At 41.1% G+C, this 27,007-nt stretch overlaps 1 protein-coding gene across 2 annotated transcripts in view; it reads right to left on the minus strand.

Moving 5' to 3' along the window:
* Nucleotides 1-27,007, minus strand: part of TGFBR3 (transforming growth factor beta receptor 3) — a 251,927-nt gene that overhangs the window by 69,724 nt on the left and 155,196 nt on the right. For both annotated transcript variants that reach the window (XM_073643185.1, XM_073643184.1), the window contains exons 5-9: nt 14,792-14,975; nt 13,712-13,877; nt 11,193-11,340; nt 949-1,135; nt 645-847 (exon numbers count right to left, since the gene is read on the minus strand). In XM_073643185.1, coding sequence (XP_073499286.1) covers nt 645-847; nt 949-1,135; nt 11,193-11,340; nt 13,712-13,877; nt 14,792-14,975 — 888 coding nt within the window. The remainder of the gene's footprint in view (nt 1-644; nt 848-948; nt 1,136-11,192; nt 11,341-13,711; nt 13,878-14,791; nt 14,976-27,007) is intronic.

The following is a 27,007-nucleotide window of genomic DNA, read 5'->3' on the forward strand; positions in this document are numbered from 1 at the left end:
CCCTCCCAATCCAGCATGATGAATTTCGACATCCGACGCTTTGTTACACTGGGATATAAGTTTCTAGTGCAGTGGTGTATCTCCCTCTCTCCACTGCCATTTACATTGGGGAGAAAGCTTTAACCTCCCCCATTACTCATGCTCGGAGCAAAGACCCCATGCACATTAGGATAAAGTCTGCCAAAACTGCCGATATCAGTCTAATGGGTATGGGAGCCTCTCGACTCTCCCCCGAAAAATGATGTTGGAGAAAAGGATCCGGCTTGCCGAATTTTGATACCTGATCCCTTTTGTTTTCCCTCAAGAAAAGTGGCTTTCTCATAGAGAACACAGGAGCACTTGGCTGAGGGTTTCTGTGTAGTGGGGGTAAGACGAGATATCTGTTGGGCGAATGATTGTTCTGCTAACTCTACCAAATGTGTATGCGGACCTTAAGTTGCTGCCTAGAGGTGATTTATCTTCCAAAAAAACTAATGGATTGGGCATGAAACTCAACATGCCTGATCCTTCTCTACCTGGCAGGAGAGTCAACGCAGACAATATCACTGGTGATAACAATGAGGTTATATAACATTTTCTTTCCTACCATCACAGTCATTTTCAGAGTGATTAGATACAAATATTATCCCAGGTTTATAACGTACCTTTAAACTGTCCTTTTCTATAGATGCCACCATCTTGTTCTCATCACATTTCACAGACATGGCCACATTAATATTTCCCTGTGCTTCCTCTGGCTCCTTGGGCAAATCATGCCTATCGCTCCCACCCAAAATAAAGTCTTGACTGCCGAGCCGGAAAAAGTCCAACTCAGGCGGAACAGTGGCGTTCTCTTGGTCATTCATTTCTAAGAAGAGAGATTACTAGTTAGAATGAGTTCAAAAATCATTTAGAGAATCATATTTTTTGAGCAACAAGGTAAACAATAGTATGTATTTTCACTTTTACCTATGTCGTCAAGTTTGATGTGAAACTTGTTTGCCACCGGTACATGAATGTAGGATGTCGCTGGATAATTTAAGTCCGAGGCCCATTTTATTAAAAGCTCCGGGGTTGAGGGAATGTTTGGAATCACCTGTTTGCTGGTTGAAAGACTCTTTTCTGAATCTTTACTAAAAGTAACACTATCTGGAGTCTGCAGAGAAAAGAGCTAATATTAAAAAATATACAGTACAGACCAAAAGTTTGGACACACCTTCTCATTTAAACATTTTTCTGTATTTTCATGACTATGAAAATTGTACATTCACACTGAAGGCATCAAAACTATGAATTAACACATGTGGAATTATATACTTAACAAAAAAGTTTGAAACAACTGAAAATATGTCTTATAATCTAGGTTCTTCAAAGTAGCCACCTTTTGCTGTGATGACTGCTTTGCACACTCTTGGCATTCTCTTGATGAGCTTCAAGAGGTAGTCACTGGAAATGGTTTTCACTTCACAGCTGTGCCCTGTCAGGTTTAATAAGTGGGATTTTTAGCCTTATAAATGGGGTTGGGACCATCAGTTGTGTTGTGTAGAAGTCTGGTGGATACACAGCTGATAGTCCTACTGAATAGACTGTTAGAATTTGTATTATGGCAAGAAAAAAGCAGCTAAGTAAAGAAAAACGAGTGGCCATCATTACTTTAAGAAATTAAGGTCAGTCAGTCCGAAAAATTTGGAAAACTTTGAAAGTGTCCCCAAGTGCAGTTGCAAAAACCATCAAGCGCTACAAAGAAACTGGCTCACATGAGGACCGCCCCAGGAAAGGAAGACCAAGAGTCACCTCTGCTTCTGAGGATAAGTTTATCCGAGTCACCAGCCTCAGAAATCGCAGGTTAACAGCAGCTCAGATTAGAGACCAGGTCAATGCCACACAGAGTTCTAGCAGCAGACACATCTCTTCAACAACTGTTAAGAGGAGACTTTGTGCAGCAGGCCTTCATCGTAAAATAGCTGCTAGGAAACCACTGCTAAGAACAGGCAACAAGCAGAAGAGACTTGTTTAGGCTAAAGAACACAAGGAATGGACATTAGACCAGTGGAAATCTATGCTTTGGTCTGATGAGTCCAAATTTGAGATCTTTGGTTCCAACCACCGTGTCTTTGTGCGATGCAGAAAAGGTGAACGGATGGACTCTACATGCCTGATTCCCACCGTGAAGCATGGAGGAGGAGGTGTGATGGTGTAGGGGTGCTTTGCTGGTGACACTGTCGGGGATTTATTCAAAATTGAAGGCATACTGAACCAGCATGGCTACCACAGCATCTTGCAGCGGCATGCTATTCCATCCGGTTTGCGTTTAGTTGGACCATCATTTATCTTTCAACAGGACAATGACCCCAAACACACCTCCAGGCTGTGTAAGGGCTATTTGACCAAGAAGGAGAGTGATGGGGTGCTACGCCAGATGACCTGGCCTCCACAGTCACCAGACCTGAACCCAATCGAGATGGTTTGGGGTGAGCTGGACCGCAGAGTGAAGGCAAAAGGGCCAACAAGTGCTAAGCATCTCTGGGAACTCCTTCAAGATTGTTGGAAGACCATTTCCGGTGATTACCTCTTGATGCTCATCAAGAGAATACCAAGAATGTGCAAAGCAGTCATCAAAGCAAAAGGTGGCTACTTTGAAGAACCTAGAATATAAGACATATTTTCAGTTGTTTCACACTTTTTTGTTAAGTATATAATTCCACATGTGTTAATTCATAGTTTTGATGCCTTCAGTGTGAATGTACAATTTTCATAGTCATGAAAATACAGAAAAATCTTTAAATGAGAACGTGTGTCCAAACTTTTGGTCTGTACTGTATATTAAATTATGAGCCTGAAAAATCAGCTCATAAAACCAAAGTTTCATTGAGAATCACAACAAATATATAACTTTGACATAAACATAGCAAAGGGATTTTCAGGAATCATGTAAATAAGATTAGAAGAGTAAGATTTTTTTGTAATTCTGGGTTGATCAAAAATTTGCAAGACCATGGTCAAGTGGCCATGTTGGTATTAGGTGGCCACCGAAACAGAGTACCACCTCCTACCTGATTAGTAGTCCTGCTAATTTTTTAGATCATCTATTTTAATTCTCCAAAATCTTATGATAGCATTAATTTCCATGAAATCTGACCTTGGCAACCTAAGTAACATCTTTCCTGGGTAAATCCTGACCATACAGAACGCACATGACATTGAAACTTCTCCCTGAAAAGATTCTTCAACTGTCCCATTCATCTAATAGGGATTGTTAAAATCCAAAGGCTTTTTCACTTAATTTTTTGCAACAAGGAACCCTCTTAGCTTTAAGTGTATAATTACTCTTCAGCATCTCCGCAGGAAAAATGATGTGTTACATATTTCCCAATAGCTGTCTGTATAAAAATAAAAATGATGGGTACTCCTGCATAATGCTCTTTGTAACTACTCTCCAGTGAAAAATACATAAAGATCCATTGCAAACTGACCGCTTCTAAATAAAATCTGAATTTGCCAATAGCGTATTTAAAAATAGGACTACTCCTTGTCACCAGGATAGGTCATCCAAAAACAAAGTCATCTATTAGGGATAAAATAATAGGTGCAGAAGTCTCCACTGGTTTAGGCATGCAGAATTCAGGCCAAATGCATTTGACATGAGATTTTTCTGATGCTTTTCAGCCAATCTACAGATCTGGAGGGCATTTTTGATTAAGAATAAAAACAACACAAGCATAGCATAAAGCTACTGGTCCAAAATCTGTAACATGACACCTACATTCTCTACACCCCCTATAGTAATCCCCCTGATGACCAAAGATCCACCTGTATCTTTTTTTTCTGATGCCTTGCAATTTTTTTTGTCATTTGTTTTGGAAATGCAAGTATGTGGCCATTTTATATAGTGATATTTTTACCTCCATAAAATTATGTAGGTTAAAAACTAGGCTGAGCCAACCATACAATGGCCAAAACCAAAAAGTCTTGTGTAGATATACCTTATTTAGATGTTGTATGCTCGGAGAGAGAACAAAAATAAAATGATGTTAACTCCAGCATTTCATAGTCCAAAAGTTTGAGTAATCTGGAGCTTTTTTTTGGCACAAGACTTCTAGACAATCTGAAAAATCTCCAAACCAGGAGTATAAGACGGAGCAGAGATAACCAATTATGGGACTGCGCCGATTACTACATGTAAATTCTACAGATGGATTAACGGCCAGCTGTACACTGACACGCACACGTTATGGTGGAGGCCCCACTGCAAGTTTCATTTGAGGCCCCATTGTGCTAATCAGGGTACAGAAAATTCTTGCTGAGAAGGAATAGGATTTTAGAAGCTAATGCTGGAATAGACATGGATCACTAATGAAAAGGCATTTTAATTTTTCGAGTCCCACAAATGTGACTCGACCCATAAAAGTGACTCGACCTAGCTGGAACCCTAACATGAAACAACGTTCTAAGGCCCTGCTTTCCTCAAATAACAGACCAAGATTAGACATTCATAATGAGATCGGGTGCTCTGCTCTGGACGTAAATAAAATATGCATTTCTTAAGTGAATCATAAACATCTGGCCTAGTCTTCTGTTTCGGATTAGAAGAGTGAGGGAGGTCTTAGATTTCACATCTGCTGGAGGACGTCTGCGCGCTCTGTAGAGTGGATCATCAGGTACACCAAATATCCAGTTTAATTGCTACGCCCACTCTATCCTTCATTACATTCTGAAATGCGTCTCCCCCTCAACCCTCAACAACTGCTTAAGCTTCGCGGCTTGTATTTGTATTTTCATGCTGGTATGGAAAAAATTCCCATGTGTGTCTTATTTCTATAAAACAGAACATGATGCGTCCTTTCTCAACGTATCACTCCTTTAAAATAAAATACGATGAAAGCCATCCCTCTATCAATAGGTTGTCACTGAGTGCAGTATAAGCTTCTCAAAGCCACAAAGCCCCTGAGATATGTAAGGTTACCTGGATGATTTTTTTTTTATTTCTTCATACCCTTTACTTTCAATAAATGCAAATAAGTTTTGAAAGCAGTCGGCAAGTTTTCCTATATAACTCTAGCATAGTACGTGACCTTTAATGTACTGCTTTTTCTACTAGGCCCTCATCAACGAGAACATAGTAATGCCTCCAGCCTCATCAGTGGTCAACCGTTGTTCCTGCATGCTTTTAATGAGTTAATTTGAGGAGACTCCCAGGGTCACATCATTCTTATTCCACTGCCCCTGTTCAGAAGGAAGGCCATCGAACTTTCAATCTGAGATCTACTGTATATAGATCCCCTCTTACTACTTACGTCCCTGTTTACATTAATTGATTAATAAAACTTCCATCTAGAACTTAACATTAGTAAACCAGAAGTTATAGTAACAGTCAAAGTTGACAAAAGTGAATCTCAGCATGGCCAACCTTAACTGAGGCCTAAAAAAGAAACAAGTAACTGCTATTACATCTGTTATACACTCCTATAACTCAATTTACTGATCCATTTGGTTCATTGACCAACCATGTAGCCACATTCAGAGCAACTTTAAAAGGCTTTCTTTGAGTCGTAGGGGCCCCATAGCATAGATTGACCTATTTCACCAGATCATTCTGCCATCAGCTGTCTTACGTGGGAACCATTTGTCTTTTAAGGGGTCTTGCCAAAATTGAAATACATCGCTCATTCTATAACTTAATTTTCTCAGATCCTTGGGGACTCAGTGGTCCACTACACAGCTGAGAAGACGGCTCAGGATCCCGAGAGCCCCGGCTTGAATGGAATAAAGGTTTGCACACCTGATTTATGCTCCATTTATTGTCTTGGTTATTTTTTTTTGGCACTCCCATAGGCAATGAAAGGAGTGGATATCAAGCTTGCTCGATCTCCGCTCCATTCAAGATGGAACTCTACAGAGCCAAGTTCTCGGGATCCAGACCCCCATTTGGGGTCCCAATGGTCAGATCAGCAATAAGTTAGTTATGGAGGATAGCTTTCAATTCTGGAATATCCCTTTTAGTGTTCATTCACACTTCAAAACACAGGAAAAGTAGCTATATAAATAACAGTAAATTGGCAAAAGAGGACTGCCATAGATTTCAGCTTTAATTTTTAAGACCAAGACATATGAGTTAATACATATCTTGCCATGTTCACAGGAACTCATTTTCTACACACGGCTGTAATTTTAACTAAAAAGAACTGGTAGTTTCTGCCAATGTGAATGTATATATTACTATTCCAGGCCTAAATTTAGACACCAGGCACAGAACACGGAGGGAAACATGCTGTGAGAGTTAACCACTTTCCAGCCATAACCACAGTAAAATGTGATTTAGAAAGAAAGCGTGAAATGTATTTTACATAAAGGGTATCTGTCAGCAGGATTTCACCACCCCCCCAAAAAAAACTATTTATATATGTATGTAGTTCTTTCAAAGACAAGTCCAGCGCTACTTTTACATGGCCAGTCTGTTCCTTCGTTACTGAGAAATCAATGTTTGAATTGATATGCAAATGAAGCTGAAGAACTATATGTAGATCTGAAACCTGTGTCACTCCAGCTCTATTCCCTGCCCAGCGCCACCTTCTCCTGTTTGACTGAAGGATCCTTTGTCTGAAATCACACAGTATAGAGGCTATAGTGCAGGAGAAGGCGGCATTCGGCGGGAAATAGAGCTGGAGTGACAGAGGCTTCAGATCTACAATAGCAATTGATCCTCATTTGCATATCAGTTCAAACACCAATTTCTCAGGAATGGAGGAATGAACTGGCTACATAAAGATATTGCTGGATGTAACACTCATGGGTGTGGACCCACTGAGCCATGGGCCGGGCTTACCCTGGAGGGGTGTGACTATGTGTCTACTGGGTGTCCACCAGAGCCTCTGATGGTGAGGATAATCTGGGCCGCCAGTAGACACCAGGTAGCACTCCAGGGCAGTACCCGAGACTGCAGCAGTTGACTCACGGGTCAGAGCAGGTATGCGAGGTACATGAGGGGCGAAACAGAAGCGTAGTCAGACGATCCTGGGTCGGAGCAGGCAGCTCGGGTTCAGAATACAAAGTCAAGGTCAGGTGCGGAGAGGTGTGACAGAATGGTTAAACGAGCCGAGTCAGTAACAGGTGAGACCAGACGAAATGACACAGGACTGATTGCTGAGACTGCAAGGAACCAAGAACCTAAGCTCAGGCAAAAGAAAGGTAAGGCGGCACTGCCTAATATTTCACCTGCTGGATAGTAATTGGCTCGGGAATCCAAACTCTGCAGGACACAGCAGGGGTAAATTCCTGCAGGATCCAGCCATGCCTCCCTACAGCCATGTGGAGACATCAGGGGTATGCAGCAGAGTTGGAAGTGCTGCATGGACTCAGCAGGCGGCCAGCCTAAGCGACGAACGCAGTGAGTCGCAAGGCGGCGGGAACGCATGTGAGTTACTGCTGTGACACTGGACTTGTCTCTGAAAGAGCTACATGTGCATTTAAATAGTTTGGTGGGAGAAATCCTGATGACAGATTTCCTTTAAATTAGGGACTCTGAATTACATTTTGTTTTCCAGTAAAACAACTTACCCCTTCCCATACATTAATGGACAAAGCCCTGCACAATAGATGCCATTTTTCAAATGTAAATAAGTTCACTAGTCTTAAAGGTAAGTAAAAAAAACAAACAATAATAAATACATGTATATCTTGATGGGAAATGTCTATATATTTCCTAACCACTTAGATGTAGGATTAGGATGTCTTACAGCTGGCTTATTGTATTGTATATGTGGCGGGTGAGAGAATATCAGTCACTGCACTTCTTGCTGGAAGAGTATGTTGCGAAATATATAACATGCAAATTGCAGATGGCCTACGACTCGCTTCTAAGAACTAGATCATGTGACGAATGATGCACATTGGAAGAAAAGTTCAGAGCCACATGAATGAGTGCAAATGTTTCCAAGAAAAAATTCAGTGAAAGTGTAGCGGAAAAAAAAAAAAAAAAAAATTAGTTATCTTAAAAAAAAAAAAAAGAACAGCACATGTTTTAAATGAAGACATTTGGCAGCGGACAGCGGCCCACATCATAGGGATTTCCTCTCTCTGCTGATCCAGCATGCTGTGCAGTACATGATACCTAAAAAATTAGCCAAAGAGGGATCCAGAAGCCTGAAAGAGTTAATGGTATATGAGAAAAAAAAAGTCACAGCATGCTATATATATATAAATAATTTTATTTTTTAACATTTGTAGAAAAAAGCTAGTCGAGAAATTGCAAAATTGCAAGGTCGAGAAGACCCAGATGTAAGTGAAAGAAATCCGGAGTGGAAACATTTAAGGTCAGACCTAGTTCATGCTGTGCTGAAAAAGTCCACAAGAGCAGGACGGCAATAGAGCAAATCTTCATGGTTTACACTGACCGAAAATAACATGAAGCCGCATAAGAAATAAACACCACTGCCCGCTGGGGAAAAGCGATAAACCAATCCCACTATGTTTCCACTAGACTGGTGGGCAAGTCCCTTTCCTTAAAAATAAAATAAAAACACCTATAAAGAAACTTCCTTCAGTTGGCCTTTTCTGACAGGTTGCTATAAATTTTGATATGATATAGCGATACGTAAGAAGTTTTTATCTATTGAAGTCTGGGTGCCAAAATATCCAAAGATGACGGAAACAAAGGGCCAGAAGTGCTCGGCAAAATGTTGTGCCCTTAGCTAGGATCACTCTGCACAGCTCTCCTTGGACATATCATTGGTGCAAACTGTGCTGCCGCACAGGCACTGAGGAGTGAAGGGGGTCCATGGCCACCTCAAAAGCAGATTGAAATGTGCATTATGATGAGCTATTGGTCTGTGAAGGGCCCAAATATTGTTATTGCACAGGGGCTCTCAACTGTTTGTGTCCGCCACTGGTCCATACACACCAATCACCACAACTTTGGGGTGTGCCAAGGGGTGCTTATCAAAAGCAAAGGGGCAGAATGCTTTACTAACTACATTTTCTACTTATTTTTAGCATTTGATGGGGGTACTAGCACCATAAACCCCTAAATAATCACAACGTTTGACATATCACAAGTTTTGGGGTATGTTCACACCAAATTTTTTTTTAGGAGGATTCACTTGAAAATCCACATAAAAGATTATCCAAAGAGTATCTGAAGCATTTTTATGCAGATTTTGAAGTGCATCCACTTCAAAATCCACAAAAAAAACCTCAGTGTGAACATACCCCTATGACACGACATAAACTTTTCATCAGGCCCATTTGTAAGTTATTTTAATTAGGTCAATTATAATAAAGTTTGGGTGACCACTAAAATGGCTGCCATTACACCTCCAAGAACTGTAGCTTTCCTAGATGCCTACATGGCTAATTTGCCTATATGTCCTCCCACTCCTTTAATCATGCAAAATTAGACAGGTTGGGAATTGGTGACAATGACATAGAAGCTACAATGGCAGCCATACTGCTTCCAATCTCATGCTTTATTTCAGTAACCTTCAATGTAGACAACAATCGGTGCCGTATTATCTGCTGTAGACTAATATCTATGGAGCATTACGGGAGGATTAAGAGTCCTTGGACAATCTATATAATAGATGGAAACTTCACACTTTTGTAAGATCAAATCAATTAGCTGCGATAAGCAATAAATGACTGGGATTTACAAAATACATTTAGAAAACTATAAATAAGTTCATCTACAGATAGGACTGCTCTTCGGATTAGATAAGTCCCTGGAGGTGCTAGAATGTATGTTATTATAAGTGAAGTGTTAGCAATCTATCAACAAGCATGGGAAGAAGAAGCTGCGTTCTCATGGGGAGATCACGAATGGAACATATAATGCTTGTTGTTTACATCAGCTATTTCTTGAAAATGATAGTTTACGTTCCTGAGTGCTTTGAGGAGCAATCATCAATAATGACAGCATGTACAATATAGCATGGCTGTAAAAATGGGCATTAGTGATGAGCGAGCATGCTCGTTACTCGAGATTTGCGAACATGCTCTGGTGCTCGCCGAGTATCTTCAGCATGCTCGGGTGTTATGTTTGAGTCACTTTGTGCGCATTATTTGCGACTGTTTGACAGCTTTAATACATGTGTGGAATGCCTGTTTCTTAGGCATTCCTCACATGTATTAAAGCTGTCAAACAGTCGCAAATCATGCATGGAGTGACTCAAACATAACACCCGAGCACGCTGAAGATACTCGGCGAGCACCCGAGCATGCTCGTTGAAATGGTTAACAGAACATACTCACTCATCACTAATGGGCATATTTTATTGTCAAAAATATATAGGGCCCAATAAAGGGTTTGAAAAGTTGCAGAACTTTGAGTACTGACGTCTTCATGCCAGTTTCTCCCAACTCTGATGAAATGGGAGAAGCTATGGCGGGACAAGGGCGTGGCGACGTCGCTCGTCAAATTCATAGACTGGAGTAGGATTTGTGGTGAGGCAGAGTTGTATGACGCTCGTCCAATGCTCCAGATTCAAGAAGTGGCATATGCCTTTTCATGAACCAGGCGCGCCTGACTCCATCATGCCCCCTCATCAACACCGGCATGAACAACGGCGGTCTTGATGTATCAGGCCCTTAGAGAAAATCAAAGATTAGGAAGGTGCATTGCTAAGATGGGGTGGTAACTGGGACATGTACTTTATATTAAATACCAGGGGAGCACCAACAAGCCACTTCACCTTGGACAGAATATTTAGATACAGGCTAGGAGCAGTAAACTGAACTTTTTGCCTAGGTGAAAGAAAGTCTAGCTCTCATGAAAGTGCTAAAAATGTTGAATTATGTGCTGTCCTTCAAGTCAATTAACCCATCATTAAATTTATAAATGCAAGGAGCTACACTATGCAAGGCCTTTGCATAAAAAAACGCAGCAGAAAAAACCTTAAGTGAGTAAATTGCTTTGGAGGATCCATCACATCTCTTCGACAAACACCTTATTGATTCAAATGATAATTATGTAATGCTTTATTTGCCCTGCGGGAGCACTGCAGACGAATTGAAACCTTGATGCCAAATTCCTCCACTGATCATTAAAAGTCCAAGCAGTAGGGCAGCCTGTAATCAGCTTACTGTTAAAGGAATTTTCTTAAAATAAAACAATGGGGGGGTGAACCCCTCTTAGATTCAGAAACTATATCTTTAGGCAAAAAAGTAATGTATCATTACAATATTAATTATTATTACAATTAAGATAGTAGCAGGAAACGTACCAAAATTTCCAGATTGCCTTGGATATTGCTTGTCCTGATAACCCAGTTGACTGATTTTTTACACTTGAGGATAAGGACAAGATTCTTGAAAAGAATGGTATCGGGATAGCGTGGACTGATGTCAATGATTATGTCGACCTGAAATGAACTATATAACGGAAAATAAAGTCAGATAGAAAGAGGAATGTCTTCTTTCATTTCAAAGTATTATGATCCAGCATCTGCTCAACCAATTAAATATTTAGATTTTCGCCAAGGAGTGAACATGTGCAAACCAGACGGGTCTAACGAAACCTGGACAAGTTTAATCTACTGACTTGAGTAACATGAAACTGGGGTAAAAAATACTCGAGAAAAGTTTGGAACCCAGGAGCGAAATGGTTAATGATGATTCGGAATGTGAGTGAAAAGTTCTACCACCGGTTACAAGGTTGGAAGTTCAAAGATATGTAGAGTCAAATGGTGCCATCTTTGTGATATACCAGTGGGCAACACAAAAAATATAATTTGATGCATGCCTCAAAGTGCTTACAGAGGGAGTGGACTTTATTCTTTTTTGGGATTTTATTATTTATTTAAATTTTTTTTAGAAGGATTGTTAGGTAGATTGGTCATCATCCGCCCATTTCCGTTCACAGATAATATTTGAAAATCATCATAATTGGTATTTATAGAGTACATTTTGGTGGCAAAGGAAACTGCTGTAATGAATCTCATTCAGCTCTAAGGGAACGTTGAAGACTTGGCATCCAGAATTGTCATTAAATCCAGAAGTTTTAATCTATGGTAAATTAAAAAAAAAAGAGGGAATCTTATTCAAAGCACAGAAAAACCAAAAAGATTATAATACTAGAGACTAAAAATATACTGGTTGTTTTATGGACCAAGGCGACCAGATGTCTTTAACCTCTGATTTCACATTCAATGGCAATTAGAGTTTGGCAATGTAAGATTTCTGGAAACGGAAAACAGATGTTGTTTGCAGGAGATCTTGATGCCATCAATTCATGATTTTAACGTATACCGCACCAAAAATGGAATGCATGTATTATTAATAGCAGTCTAATAAAAATCTGTATCAGGTAACTTAACACAATACGATTTTTATTCACTTGATTTGATTATGCTTCAACATTATAAGCAAACTTGCATGCCATTATATTCTCTATTTACATTATATTTTTACTTTATGCTTATGTAAAAATCCAACTTTTGCCACTTTATGTCATAGGACACCCCCATATAATGAGCGGTTAATTTATTGCAGTGGCCAATTTTATAGGAATACTAAGCTGACTCCACTTTCCTACACAGTAAAAAAAACATATGCCAACACATACAAGTCTGATAAAGGCAAAAAGGGCACTTGGATGAATGAGGGCTTATGGATATGTTTATCATACATTTTGATGAACTCTCCGCATGCATATGACAAACAAAGATAAGATGCTATGTGAATAGAGTCTTAGTAAGAGAAGGACTTATTTCTTATTTTCCTTCTCATTTGGGATTCTGCCCCTTAGCCTTTTACACATATAGTACGCCACCCCTTGAATTAGTTCTGGGACGTAGTGTCACGGGTGTGTCAGGTGTGACAGACAGTCGTTCTGGATCCAACTGTAGAAGGTCATTGCGCTTGGCTCTGCAGGCACCTTCTTGATCTTTTCATCTCTGTACTGTAGTGATATCCTTCTCCCTCTAGGACCTAGCAGTCACCTCCACCTTCTGCTGCTTATTGACACACCCTTGCTGGATGTTTAAATACCTTCAGTCTCTCCAGAAAGTCACTGGTGATAGCTCTATTTTCCTCAGTCCAGGCTTGAAGTACTAGTCATCGGCTAGTGTCTTCTTGGAGTTCCCTTGAAGGATGTTGGCGTGATCTCTCTGTTGTCTTCTCAAGCTAATTGTTTCCCTTGTCTGTTTACCTGTTTGTCTTTAGTTGCAGTGGGGGCTGACTAGTGCTCACCCCGTCCCCTCCCTATCTAGGGCCTATCGCTTGGGGCAGTCAGGGATTAGGTTTCCTGCTCGGCGATAGGTGCAGAATCTTTTAGGGACACTAGGGGAGCCAGGGTGTTGTCAGATCTGCCTAGGGGTCTCCACAACCTTTCCTTAGTGTTTGGGCTTCCTCCCCCTCTTCCCGTTGTTGTGTACTTAGTCTTTCCCTCACCTTGCGTGACACGTAGGCAAAATATAAATTAAGGGTTACAAATATTTAGCTCTCCTACTAGTAAAACAGGAAAGGGTAAAGTACCACTCAAAGAGCCTTTTCCATTTTTTCAGTGGCCAAGCTATAAAATTCCAAGGACATTAATTGAAAATAATCCCAAAAAGTTAGACATGAGCATATTTTTATAGGTGCACTAGCTCCAGCCAATAAACATCACATTGGCCAAGACGTCCTATCACAGCAGGTACTATGCCATCTTTGCTTCAATGGCTTCATGGGTCCCAGATTATATATATACAGTATGAACAACATAAAAATGTCACCTCCAATAAGGAAGAACTCATATCTTTACCTGTATGGTTTGGCACTTGGAGAATCCAACTCGATGATGTAAACCAATCTCCTTTCCTCTGCGTCTAATAAACAGCCCTCGACAGACTGAGGTTCCAAATAATATCCAAGATAATTCAGAGAAATAAAAGTTTTCTGAATGTTACACGTTGTGGGTAAAGTATTATCTAAAACAAAACATTGATATTTCAGTTCAGATTATTTATTGTAACTTTTACTTCACATATGTAAATCAAGGTATAGAGCAAAATTTTCTCAAAACTGGTACAAAGGAAAAAAGGTTTCTTATAATATTCAATCAGATTCCTCCTTCCATTTCTCAGACAGAAATATCAAAGCTTAAAGAGGACCTTTCACATGGAACTGGACATACAATGTACAGAGCAAAACAAAACATTTTTGGATCTTTTTTTTTTTTTCTATTTCGCCTCTCCATTGCAGAGATATTAGCAATCAAAGTATTTGGCACTTAACAGTTAACTTTGTTTAAGTTCAAGTGGGCATTACCAGAGAGATTTTACTGGGGGCGTGTACTTCTTCCACTTTCTGATGCTGACCAATCATAAGCAGGCAGCAACACACTGGGGAAAGAAGAACACGCCCCCACAATAGCACTGACAAACCGCCTGCTCTCCTCTCTGCAGAGTGATGACATGTGCTGGAATACAGCAGACCTGAGTGTGATTGACTGCTATGAGAAACTAATACACTTTTCCTTTAAACCAGTTTTGATTTAGTTAAAAGTTTTTGATAAAGTTTAGTTACTTTGGCAAATACTTTTCTTTACTTTGGAATTGCATTCTGAGAAATTATGTGTTCTCTCAGGCAGTGATAAGATATAGGAAAAAGCAAAATGCAATGCAACAATGAGTATTGGATCATAGGGCTCCTGCTTAGAGATACAGGGGTGTCTGTCTTCCAAATGCTAACTGATTCTAGTAGCAAAAGCACAATTGTTATTTCTGTGCTGCGATCCATGCTAGAACCTATTTAACAGACTGTGAGCAGTATATACATATATATGTGTGTGTACAGTATAATAACACATAGCTGTAGTAATATTAATAATACTGAATCATACCTTCACCCACTTTGATGTAAATATGATTGGTCATTTTCATTTCTGTAAATGATGTGACAGCCCCGTAATTATTCGTGGTCCACTGTAGCAGGGGCTCATTTTCAGAAGGGAGTGGCTTTACCTCTGTCTGTGTGTTCAGCGAGAGACTTCCTGCCTCATATTGTACTGTAGAGCCATGTGATACCTGGTGAGACAATTCATCAAAATTTATATTTGTTAACCAATACAACCTGATCATAAGATGCTGCACAACTGACTAATAAATCTATTACCAAGAAATTGCAATCCTTAAAGGGAATCTGTCAGCAGTATTACATCCCCCAAATTATTTACACTTACATGTGGCGCTTTCAAAGCCAAGTCCAGCAATACCTTTACATGATCAGTCTGGTCCTCCACTACTGAGAAATGAGCGTTTTAATTGATATGCAAATAGTAATGGTAGATCTGAAGCCTCTGTCACTCCAGCTCTATTCCCCACTCGGCTCCGCCTCCTCCATTTTAAGTAAGGGCTCCTTTGCCTGAAGTCACACAGCATAGAGACAGTCAGTCAAGCAGGAGGCGGTGGCGCTGGGCAGGGAATAGAGCTGGAGTGACAGAGGCTTCAGATCTACCATAGCTCTTCAGGCTCATTTTCATATCAATTCAAAGTCTGATTTCTCAATAACGGAGGAACAGACCGGCCATGTAAAGGCATGGCTGGACTTATCTTTGAAAAAGCTACATGTTTATATAAATAATTTGAGGGGTGAAATCCTGCTGACAGATTCCCTTTAAACCCTAATGCTTGGCATTGTATTATTTATACACTGAATATTACTGTCTTTACATTACTTTTATTTATGTATGGAATTCTTATTTGGTCACTCTATGTTAGTATTATATGGGCACTGTATTGTAGCATTTACTTGCTTTTCACAAACTTTACAGTGTAGTATTTTTGCAATGCATGTTGGAGGTGGCAGTATATACAACTGTTATATAGGTACTTTTATGCAAGAATTATTTGGCCAACCTATGGCAGTGATATCTAGCCACCTTATTATATGGTACTTATACATTTGGATACTGTGCAAACCGTCGGTAAAATAAGGCCGGCAGGCGCTAATCTGGTGCTGAGGCCATGTTTAGTAGATGCAAATACACATTACATAATGGTTAGTCATAGAAGAACTCCTTCATACATAATAATTGTATCCATCCATCCATCCATCCATCCATCCATCCATCCATCCATCCATCCATCCATCCATCCATCCATCCATCCATCCATCCATCCATCCATCCATCCATCCATCCATCCATCCATCCATCCATCCATCCATCCATCCATCCATCCATCCATCCATCCATCCATCCATCCATCCCACGGTGGCTCAGTGGTTCGCACTGCAGCCTTGCAGCGCTGGGGTCCTCGGTTCAAATCCCACCAAGGACAACATCTGCAAGGAGTTTGTATGTTCTCCCCGTGTTTGCGTGGGTTTCCTCCGGGTTCTCCGGTTTCCTCCTACACTCCAAAGACATACTGATAGGGAATCTCGATTGTGAGCCCCAATGGGGACAGCGACGATAATGTATGTAAAGCGCTGGGGAATATGTTAGCGCTATATAAAAATAAAGATTATTATTATTACACTGTATACCTACACATGTATAGAGATATCTATATACAGATAGATAACCGGGGTTAAGTCCATAACATGGCTGTGGCTATGTGTTTCGTAACGTGGTTTGATATTCCATATTTTGTTTTGTGGATATTGTTCACCGTACACATATAATAAAGAGCAGCAGCAGAGCAGTATCTACAATTATAGTGGAAAGATCCCATTAATATCATGAACGTGCGTATGAAGTATAAAATATTTTTTACAAAGAATAGCCAGCTTCTGAACTTCTGCTCTGCAGATGCGGACAGCTAAGATATCTCAGAAAACACATCATTTTATGTCTTAGATTAGAGTGAATTATAAAGTGGATGGATTTGACAAAAGCATCAGATCCCACGTTTTCTTCCAAGACGAGGTGAGATAGACAACTCTTATATGAACCTACAAGGCTCGCTGACAAGAGAGGAGTCTACATTAATTTCAATCTTTGAATGAGCGAGCGGGAGCCCTTCTTTTGTGGTCTATGATGCCCTTTTGTTTAGATTTCTTCTCTATACAATGGCCGGTGCTCACACCTTGGCAGATTTCCGGACACATTATTATCAAACAAAAGTTGCTATAAAAAGCCTCTCCTAATATAAAAAATGTTATGTAAGGGAAACTATAATATCAGTAATATAACATTAGATTAAGTCTGCCATTTACATGATTAACACAGCACAATGTTCCATAACATCTATGAACTTTTATAACAGGTCAGGAGGCCAAAAGGAATTGAGGACCAAGAGGGTATCACTGGGACTACAGAGAGTGGCATTTCTGGCACCTAGGACTGGTGAGCCCGAGCTTCAAAGCTTAGGCAGATGGTCCTTTATAGCCAAGCAGGACATCTATTTACTACAGGGAGGGGGGTTTGAAGAATTCAAGGTTTATAATATGCAATGTGCTCGCCTCCCTATTAGCCCATGGTCCAGTTACAGACCTTCGCTTTCCATAACACAATATCCATCCTGGAAACTTGAGCCCAAGACTAGACATATAAAAGATGAGTTAAACAATGGTAAGGCATTCACATATGGGGGTGATCCATAAACCTTCCCTATCCTAAAGGAAACAGAAGAACAACTTTAGACAGGAAAGTTTAGATATTTCTATTATTTCTCCTTTTTTATTTTATAACTTGAATTTGATGGACCTAGGTCTTTTTTTAAACCTATGTAACTGTTTTATTTATTTGTGTGTCACCTTATTTTTTCTTTTTTAAACCCTTTCTTGTAAGCACTGTATTTTTTATATTAACCCCTTCACCACCACCTTGGGTTTTCCGTTTTGGCCCTTTTGTTTTTTGCTCCCCTTCTTCCCAGAGCCATAAGTTTTTAATTATTCTGTCAATATGGCCATGTGAGGGATTGTTTTTGGCGGGACAGGTTGCACTTTTGAACGACACCATTGATTTTACCACGTCGTGTATTGGAAAACGGGAAAAAAATTCCAAGTGAGGTGAAATTGCAAAAAAAGTGCAATTCCACAATTGTTTTTTGTTTTACCATGTTCACTAAATGCTAAAACTGACCTGCCATTATGATTCCCCAGGTCATTAGGAGTTTGCAGACACTAAACATGTATAGATTCTTTTTTATTTAACTGGTGAGAAAAAAAAACAAAGTTTGTAAAAAAAAAAAAAAAATTGCACCATTTTCCGTGACCGTGAGGGCATATTTTCTGCGCGCCGATGTGACGCTTTTATTAATACCATTTGGGATAGATACGATGTTTTGATTACCCGTTATTGCATTTTATTGCAATGTTGCGGTGATCAAAAACACATAATTCTGGAGTGTAGTTTTTTTTTTTCGTTACACCGTTTACTGATTGGATTAATTCTTTTTATATATTGATATGTATGGCGATTCTGAGTGTGGCAATACCAAATATGTGTATTTTTTTATTGTTTTATTTTGAATAGGGCAAAAGGGGGGTGATTTGAACTTTTATATTTCTTTAATATTTTTAAAAACTTTTTTTTTTTTTGCTTTTTACTTGCTTCAATAGTCTCCATGGCAGACTAGAAGCTGCGATCATCTGATCGCTTGTGTTACACATAGCAGGGCTTGAGCCGTGCTATGTGTAACAAAAATGCCTATCTGCTATTTTGGGGACTCATCATCCCATCTGTTTGATGAGTGGTGGCAGTGTGTTGTGCATCTGGGGTGTGCTGACTTTGTTGGGATGTGAATTATGCTCAATTTTCAGCCTATAACGGAGGTTGAGTGCAAGATTGAGTGAGAGGAGATAGATTAACCCTTGCATTCACACCCTATGTTACGTGCTGAGAAGTGTGTACATAGCATGTCATAAGGTCCATTAGGACATCATAGGTAATATTACCATAAACTATAAGGAATAAACAGATAAAAATACAACTACACAGATATATAAAAGTTAGATCAAATGTAGCAGTGTCAAATAAAGCTGTTAGGTTATATATTCACTTGGATTTCTGAATGGCTTAGGGGTCTAAATTGACATGAAATGTAGCATGCTAAACTGGCCACATCATGGAATAGTGGCTGCAGAGTTGAGCAAAAGTTAGTTTTTATTTCTTTAGCTTCTCCTCTCCGTTGTGGTAACTGGGTGTTACCAGAGATTTGCCTCTGGGGGTGTGTACTTCTTCCTCTGTATGATGTTGACCAATCATAAGCAGGAGGCGTCATGCAAGTGAAAAAAGCAACACGCCCTCCTCTCCTCACTGATCTCTGCAGCTACTGTGTAGAAATACAGCAGGCCTGAATTATGTATCATTACAAACCCTTCAAGATCCATGGGTCAGGGTCTTGAGAACCCCATTGATCTGTCATACACGCGAGGTGCGCAGCTCAGGAGACAGGAGTGCACAGCTCCTGTATCAACAGGCAGAGAGAATTGAGTAGGGATGCAATTGAAAGCATATTATATGCTTTGTAGTGCATCCGTACCCCTGTTCACTTCTGTCTCCTGAGCAGCACACCTCTTGAGGCGTTTTTGAGCAATCAGTAGGGGTCTTTGGACCTGGACCGCCACCGATCTTCTTGCAAATAAGAGAATAGCAACATATAAAAAACAACAGTTTAATTACTCTTAAGTCTATATGTAAAAGGGGGGCTTTAGATTGTGAAGCTGAGCAGATGGCTCGTATCATGAAGAATCTCGCAGAAGAGTCGGGAACACATCTCGTAACTCTACGATAACTTGTTTACACAAAGCTAATTATTATGCTCTACATTCACGGACGTCTTAGTAGATTCCCAACCTAATCACACAGTCATTACTGAAGCAAAACACCATCTAAGCAGCTGTGATCTGATCCCAATTGGATTCATTAAACATCTTTATAAAAATCAACTCATATCAACAGAATTATATTTATCCAGCAGAAGATTTATGTTTCTGGACCGGCCGTAATAAACAGTCTGAAACCATAACAACAGATCTAAACCATTCCTAAAACTAAACGCCGGTCTCCGCTGGAGCTCTCTTATCGTGAAGACTGACAGCAGTGAGGATGACGTGTACAGAGAAAAAACATTATTTATCAGTCCTCCATGATAGAACGTAAGCTATACTGTTCCTTATCCTGTGACATCAGCAAATAGGGCATAAGACACATAGCAGGGCTTAAAGGGGCTGTCTAGGAACAGAAGAAATAATCATACTTTTTAACCTGAGAAACAGCACCATTCTCATGCATGGCCTACAATTTGGATAGGAGTAAATGAGTCTGGTCTGCAATACTAGACACAGCCTACTGACAGGAATGGCGCTGTTTCTACAGAAAATTTACTGTAGCGTACCTTTCATTAAAATTGGCATGCAAAACACCAATTGTAATGAATTGAGGCCATAAACTGTATCATTATATTTTTGCCATCCAATCTGAGAGCAGCATAATGTAAAGGCAGAGACCCTGATTCCAGAGATGTGTCACTTACTGGGCTGCTTGCTGTAGTTTTGTTAAAATCACTGTTTAATCCGCAGGAGATTATCACTAGAGGACTAGTAACCTGCTACCATGTAGTCGTCCATATTCATGAGCTCTGTATAACCCTGCCCCCACCACTGATTGTCAGCTTTCTGCCTATGCACAGTGTAAATAGAAGGCTGCCAATCAGTGGTGTGGGCGGGTTTATACAGAGCTCAGCATTTAGAGAACTGATAGATCTGCAGCAGATAAAACTGTGATTTTATCAAAGCTACAGCAAGCAGCTCAGTAAGTGACACATCACTGGAATCAGGGTCTCTCTATCACGCTGCTCTTAGATGAAGTAGCAAAAAACAGTGGTGACAGATTCACTTTGGGCAGTTCCAGATTATATTCTGGTGCAAAATGTGAACACTTTCCTTGAATTCACTACTGACCTGCATGTGACGAAATTCTACAATCTCAGATTTTTTTCTGCTCTCCATAACTTTCTACGTAATCCTTTCCCGGATGACTGATCTCATACTTTTATGTGTCTGATTTATGTAACGTATTAATTTGCTTCCAGCATAGCCATATAACTTGAGTCTCTAAACCCTCCGCGGTTGAACGTGACCTGATTTGACCACAGGACTCAGAAACCTATCTAGCATATCACAAATAAAAAAAAAAGTTTTTTTTTGTTTTGTTTTATTTTCCAGCCCAGCGGAACCAATAAAACAGATGTGAGCAGAGGCTGCGCCAAACTATAAGTCTGCCATCCTGGAATCAATGTTGTTAAGAAATGCTTACGGGCTGCATTATATTTTTGACCAGACTTGCATTTTGTACTTGAAATCTTGGCTTTAGCAGTGATAATATAAAAAGTAAGGCGTTCTGCCTCATCTGTCAATTCTATAAACTTTATAGCAGCAGCTTAAGGTAATGGCAGGATCCCAAGCCTGTTATTATTACTGGATGTGAGTCAACCACCTGGCTCTAAAACAAAATGAGAAAAAAAAAAGTCACTTATATTTGCACACCTGCCATTGAGATATAATTATATTGTATTACCAGCAGTTAAGTGGATTTTGGTACAGTGCAAAAATATCTGTGTCCATACGGTATGTTTGGTACGCAACTAATGCAGCATCCAAGTATCCGCCATTCCTCCTGATCCGGTAGAGATCCTGTGCCAAATTACCAGGCAGTCACTCCATGGTCCAGCAATAGCTGATAAGTGTTAAAGGGGTTTCAAGTGCGTTCTCACTACATAACCAATATCATTTCAACGGAGAGAACTTAGGGCATGTGCTGGCACCCCTCCATTGATATCAATTGAAAAAAAGATTTTTAGGATCGGTGGATGGGGTCACAGGACCTTCGTTCTCCATATAATAGGAGACTTCAGAGGTGGCTCCTCCACCATTTTTTTTTTTGGCTATGACATAAATCTGTAAATTGAAAATATCCCATTAAGTCCCCCTTCACATGTCAGTGTTTCCGGTACGTGTGGCATCTGTTTTTTTACGGATGACAAAAATATCCATTATAACCTATGGTGATCTTCACATGTCTGTGCTTTTACTGTGTGTCCGTGTGAGCCACATGGAGACATGTCTGTTCTTTTCCGGCAGCACGTAGGACAAAGGCCAATACAAGTCTATGGGTCTGTGAAAAACATGTACAGCACACGGATGGCGTCTGTGTACAGTCCGTGTGTGGTCCGTGTGCTGTACATGTTTAACATTGCAAAGTATGTGAGAAGCTTTGTATTTTCATTCTTTCTTTATCCATCCAGGAAAAACACTGATGGCACACTGATCCAAAACACTGATGACACCGGTTATTTGCGGTATTGGTTTTATACAGACGTGTAAAGGGGGCATAAGGGAAACCTGTCACTAGATTCATGCTGTCCGAACCACAGGCAGCATCAATCAGAGCCTGACTGCACGACTGTATCCAGGCATGACTTTTCAGAGAAACTGAAAAGCAGCTCCAGTTTGATTGACCGGTCTTCCCCACGTCACTTACCTTGATGCTATCGTGCAGCCAGGCTCTGATTCATGCTGACTATGGTTCAGGCAGCATGAATCTAGTGACAGGTTCCCTATAAGCTACCCACACCATGCCATAGATCTTGGTCCCAATTCTACTCTATAAAATCATCAATGAAAATCCAGAACAAGAATTGGCATTCTGCGACTTTCAAATTATAGAAATTTTTTGCAAAATCTAGAGGAGTTTTTTTTTTTTTATCTCATCTACTTAGCTGGTGCTTTATTATAACACAGATTTTTTGCATGCAAATCCACACTGTAGCAAATGCACAATTATAGCAACTCTGACACCTACTGCTATAAAATACATACAATATTGTGTACAGCACATGGGAGCGCAGCCTTAGAGGGTTTTCAACTACATTTTGATATTGATGCCCTACCTTTATGATAGGTCATCATTATCAAATCAGTGGGATGGATGACACCCAGAATCCCTCTGTAGCATCGGCGTCTCTGCCTCCTGCCCGGCAGAGACGCCGTCCCCCTTACCACCGCGGTCCTGCTCCGGCGTCTTCTGGCCTCCCTGCGGCTGCTGCTGGTGCACGCAGCTTCCCCGGCTCTGTGCTTAGGGCGCGCGCGCTCCCTCCCTCTTAAGTGGGCCGCGCGCGCCGTCCTAAAAAGTCCCTGGCCAATGGCCGGAGGACTTCCCCTATAAAAAGCACCTCCTCCAATATGGAGGTGCCCGTGCAAGGTTGTAGCTTTGTGTCTCATACTCTGCTTCAGCCCTCAGGTCCCGCTGCCAGCCTGACTACTAGTCCAGTCCGCCAGCCTGACTACAAGTCCAGTCCGCCAGCCTGACTACAAGTCTAGTCCACCAGCCTGACTACAAGTCCTGCCCGCCAACCGGACTACTAGTCCAGTCCGCTTGCTTGTCTACTCTCCAGGCCGACAGTCTGTCTACAGTCCAGTCCTCCAGCCTGTCTATGGGCTCTGTCCGCCTGCTTACCTGGAAGCCCCTGCCCGTCACTTGCCTTGCCTGCCTGACAGCCTACCTTGAGGTTCCCGCCTGTCACTTGCCGTGACCACCTGACAGCCTACCTAGAGGCTCCTGCCTGTCACTTGCCGTGACCACCTGACTGCCTACCTAGAGGCTCCTGCTCGTTACTTGCCTTGCCTGCCTGACAGCCTACATAGAGGCTCCTGCTCGTTACTTGCCTTGCCTGCCTGACAGCCTACCTAGAGGCTCCCGCCTGTTACCTGCCGTGCCTACCTGTTACCTGCCGTGCCTACCTGTCAGCCTACCTGGAGGCTCCTGCTTGTTCCTGCCGTGTCTGTCAGTCCGTCTGTCCGGACCACCCGTCAGCCTGCTTGCTGTGCTCATCTGCTGTACCGGTCAGTCCTTGCCATCTGACCCGTGGGAGTCACCTTCTCTCTTACAAGGTCATCCCCAGAGTAGCACCTGGTCCCTCTGCTCGGTCCCTCCCTGGTCACGGAGTCGATCGAGCCGCCGTACAACCTTGGTTGGTCCGAGTTGATACCTAGTTACGCCCCTCTGGGTCCCTCCTTGCACCGCAGCACAGAGGTTCCACCACCCGGATCCGTAACACCCTCACTGATCAGCTTACAGTAGATCCGGTGGTTACAAGATGTAAGCAATGTACAGAGTGGAACACCACCGCTTTGTCATACTGTTTAGCTTTTTAAATGAATGAAGCTGATCCACAGTACCCGAGCGTGGTCACTAAATGATGTGATGGGGCGATTGTTACATGCACGCCGCTAGGTTCAGAGAGGGCAAGACGGGTTTCATGAATTCTTTGGAATCTTGGGGGAACCGTTACTCAGGGCGACCATAGGCTGCAGCTTCTCTCAGGCACACAATAGATTCAATTGCTGACCTGACACACCTGATAAGAGTCTTTTTCAACAATTTAACAGTGGAATTTAATCTGAAGCACGGCCAGTGCAATTCAGGAATATTACAGCAACAATCTTCATTACAGTACAGTCTAAGTTTCTTGAGCAACCGGCTCCAGTAACAATACAGTAGTTTCTTCACAAGGCACAGTATTACAGTCTCTTGAGTAGCATAATTCAGCATAGATTAGATCTCCTAGCAGCACACTTCTATGCATACACAACCACAGGCTTTTCCTTCACAAGTACACAATAGTACACAGCATTCTTTATCCTGCATGGAGACGGCGGGGGGGGGAGGGTTTGATGAGGGAAATGATCCCTGTGACAAGATTCCTTCCAGTCTTTATCTTCCTGCCCGATAATACTCAGCACTGTTAGCTCGGGAGATTATCTGACCTGTGTTTAGTTTCTCTCCTGATCTGAATCCTGTTCAGTTGCCTTCTGTCAGATCCAAATAATACACCGCCTTTCTCTTTGGTTTCAGCCAGACTACAATAACCAGTTCCCCACAATCCCCCTGAGGCTCTGCTAAAACACTCCCTGTCTCCTGTGACTGTGTTAACCCCTCTTGTTGCTGGATGCTTTTGAAGCACAGCACTTCCTGTCTCCTGTGCTTGTGTTATTTGTAACAGTTGCTGGAGGCTTTTGAAGCAACAGCACTACTTCTGCATGTCACACCATGGTATTAGTTGGACTTCACTCTATCAAACTCTATGCAGCCAGTCGCTGCTGGCGCCACTAGCAACTGATCGGTGAGGGTCCCAGATGTCAGACCCCAACAACCTGATCTTGATGACCTTAAGAATAGCTCATCAATATCATAGTATTGGAAAACCCCTTTAACAGCAGCTCGGACTACCTTCAATACTGACATTTTCTGCTATCTTTCCAACTGCTAACTCTACATGCTGTTGAATATTATATTCTTGTAAAGTACCTGTACTGGCAGATAACAAATACACTTGAAATCTGAACATCTATAGGAGGCTGATATAAATCTCGGTAGGATTGGCCAGACATCTGTTTATACTCAGGAAACCCTTTATTAGTTTTATCTGCCGCTCAATGGATGCAGCAACTCACAGCTTTATTGTATGTCATGACACAGTATTTAACCATATACCACTCCAAATGGAGCAAGATATAGCAAAATATAGGTTCTTATACACAATGTCAAAAACTAACAGCGCTCCTGCAGGGGAGGTATGTTATTACAAGAAGATAAAGCAAAAGTACCACTGGTTACCAACTCCCTGCTCTGGCTCAAAGATCACGAAAGGGGGATCCATTTATTTTGCCCAAAATACCTAAAAGGGTTGTTTGGACGGTTAACAATTTGTCTTGCCGAAAGCAGACAACTTCATGTAGAATCAGATTGGCTGTTATGGGCGACGAAACTTTTTGTTGGAAGATTTTTTTTTTATATGTAAGGGCCATTATCACTTTTATTTAATTCAATGCTGTCATGAGACAAAAGGCACATAAATTTCCCATAGAAATTACTCTATCCTATTTTGGTTTTCACACGCAGCACTCATACCAATGACAGTCTATGGCAGTGTTCCCCAACTCCAGTCCTCAAGGCCCACCAACAGATCATGTTTTCAGGATTTCCTTAGTATTGCACAGGTGATGGAATTATTGCCTGTGCAGGTGATGGAATTATCACCTGTGCAATGCTAAGGAAATCCTGAAAACATGACCTGTTGGTGGTCCTTGAGGACTGGAGTTGGGGAACCCTGGTCTATGGGATCAGTTCACATGTTCATGGTTTTTTGCGAACCGAATATTCTGTGCAAAATCGAGGAAACTTATCCGATCTTGATCCAAGTGTCAGATCAAACTCAGTATGGAAAGTCTGTCTCTGATGAAATTTGGATGACACTCTGATAAAAAAAAACGATGAAACTCAGATTGATTTTCCCATACGAGAAAATCCCTCACGTGTGCATGAGCCCTTGCATTGTAGTAAGCAAGGAGCACAAAAAAAACTCAATTCAGCCATAGGTTGCAATTTTGAATCTGGATTGGGACTTGCGGTGAACGTCACCCTTAAAGTACAACATCTGGTCCCTCTTTCCAGATGACACTTACATTCCTGATTTAATAGTGTTCGGTTTGATGAAAGAACAGATAGAGTTGTTTTCCATCACTGAAACAAGAAAAACATTGGACAGTCCCCGAGACCTATGATTGTTTTGAATGTCCTGGAAACTTTTTTTTTTTTTTTTTTTTTTAAGAAGAAATCAGGAGTGAGTGATACTAGTTGGAAAAATGGCCATTTAGCAATGTTCCACATATGGTCTTCATTGCAAAGCTTCAGCTACTTGTTGTAAAGATAACCGTGTGATATGAGCTGCCAATGCTGAATTTCATTTCACCATAATATATGACAGATGATGAAAGGATCAACACATTAATGGATCACAGTAGAAAGGATGTGGAAGAGAGGCAAGGCTAGAAAACCAACCGTAGTTCAGATCTTGGAGATGGAGCTTTCAGGGGCTTTCCGGAACCATGTAAATAAAGAAAAAGATGTCCCCTTATTTCCTAATATAAGTACTACTGAGTTCAACATTGATCCCTATGAGCTAACCTTCAAGAGTGCAAATGAAGGGGTATAGAGCGGTTCATTTTTATACGTTTCTTCCATAGACAGAATATGACCCTAGTGAGGAACAAAGTTATGTATGTATCTATCCTTGCAGAACTCATTTGCAAGGATATCTGTAATTATCTAGTC

Source organism: Phyllobates terribilis, unplaced genomic scaffold, assembly GCF_046119375.1.
Source record: "Phyllobates terribilis strain yellow unplaced genomic scaffold, ASM4611937v1 Scaffold_8__6_contigs__length_399053987, whole genome shotgun sequence".
NCBI lineage: Eukaryota > Metazoa > Chordata > Amphibia > Anura > Dendrobatidae > Phyllobates > Phyllobates terribilis.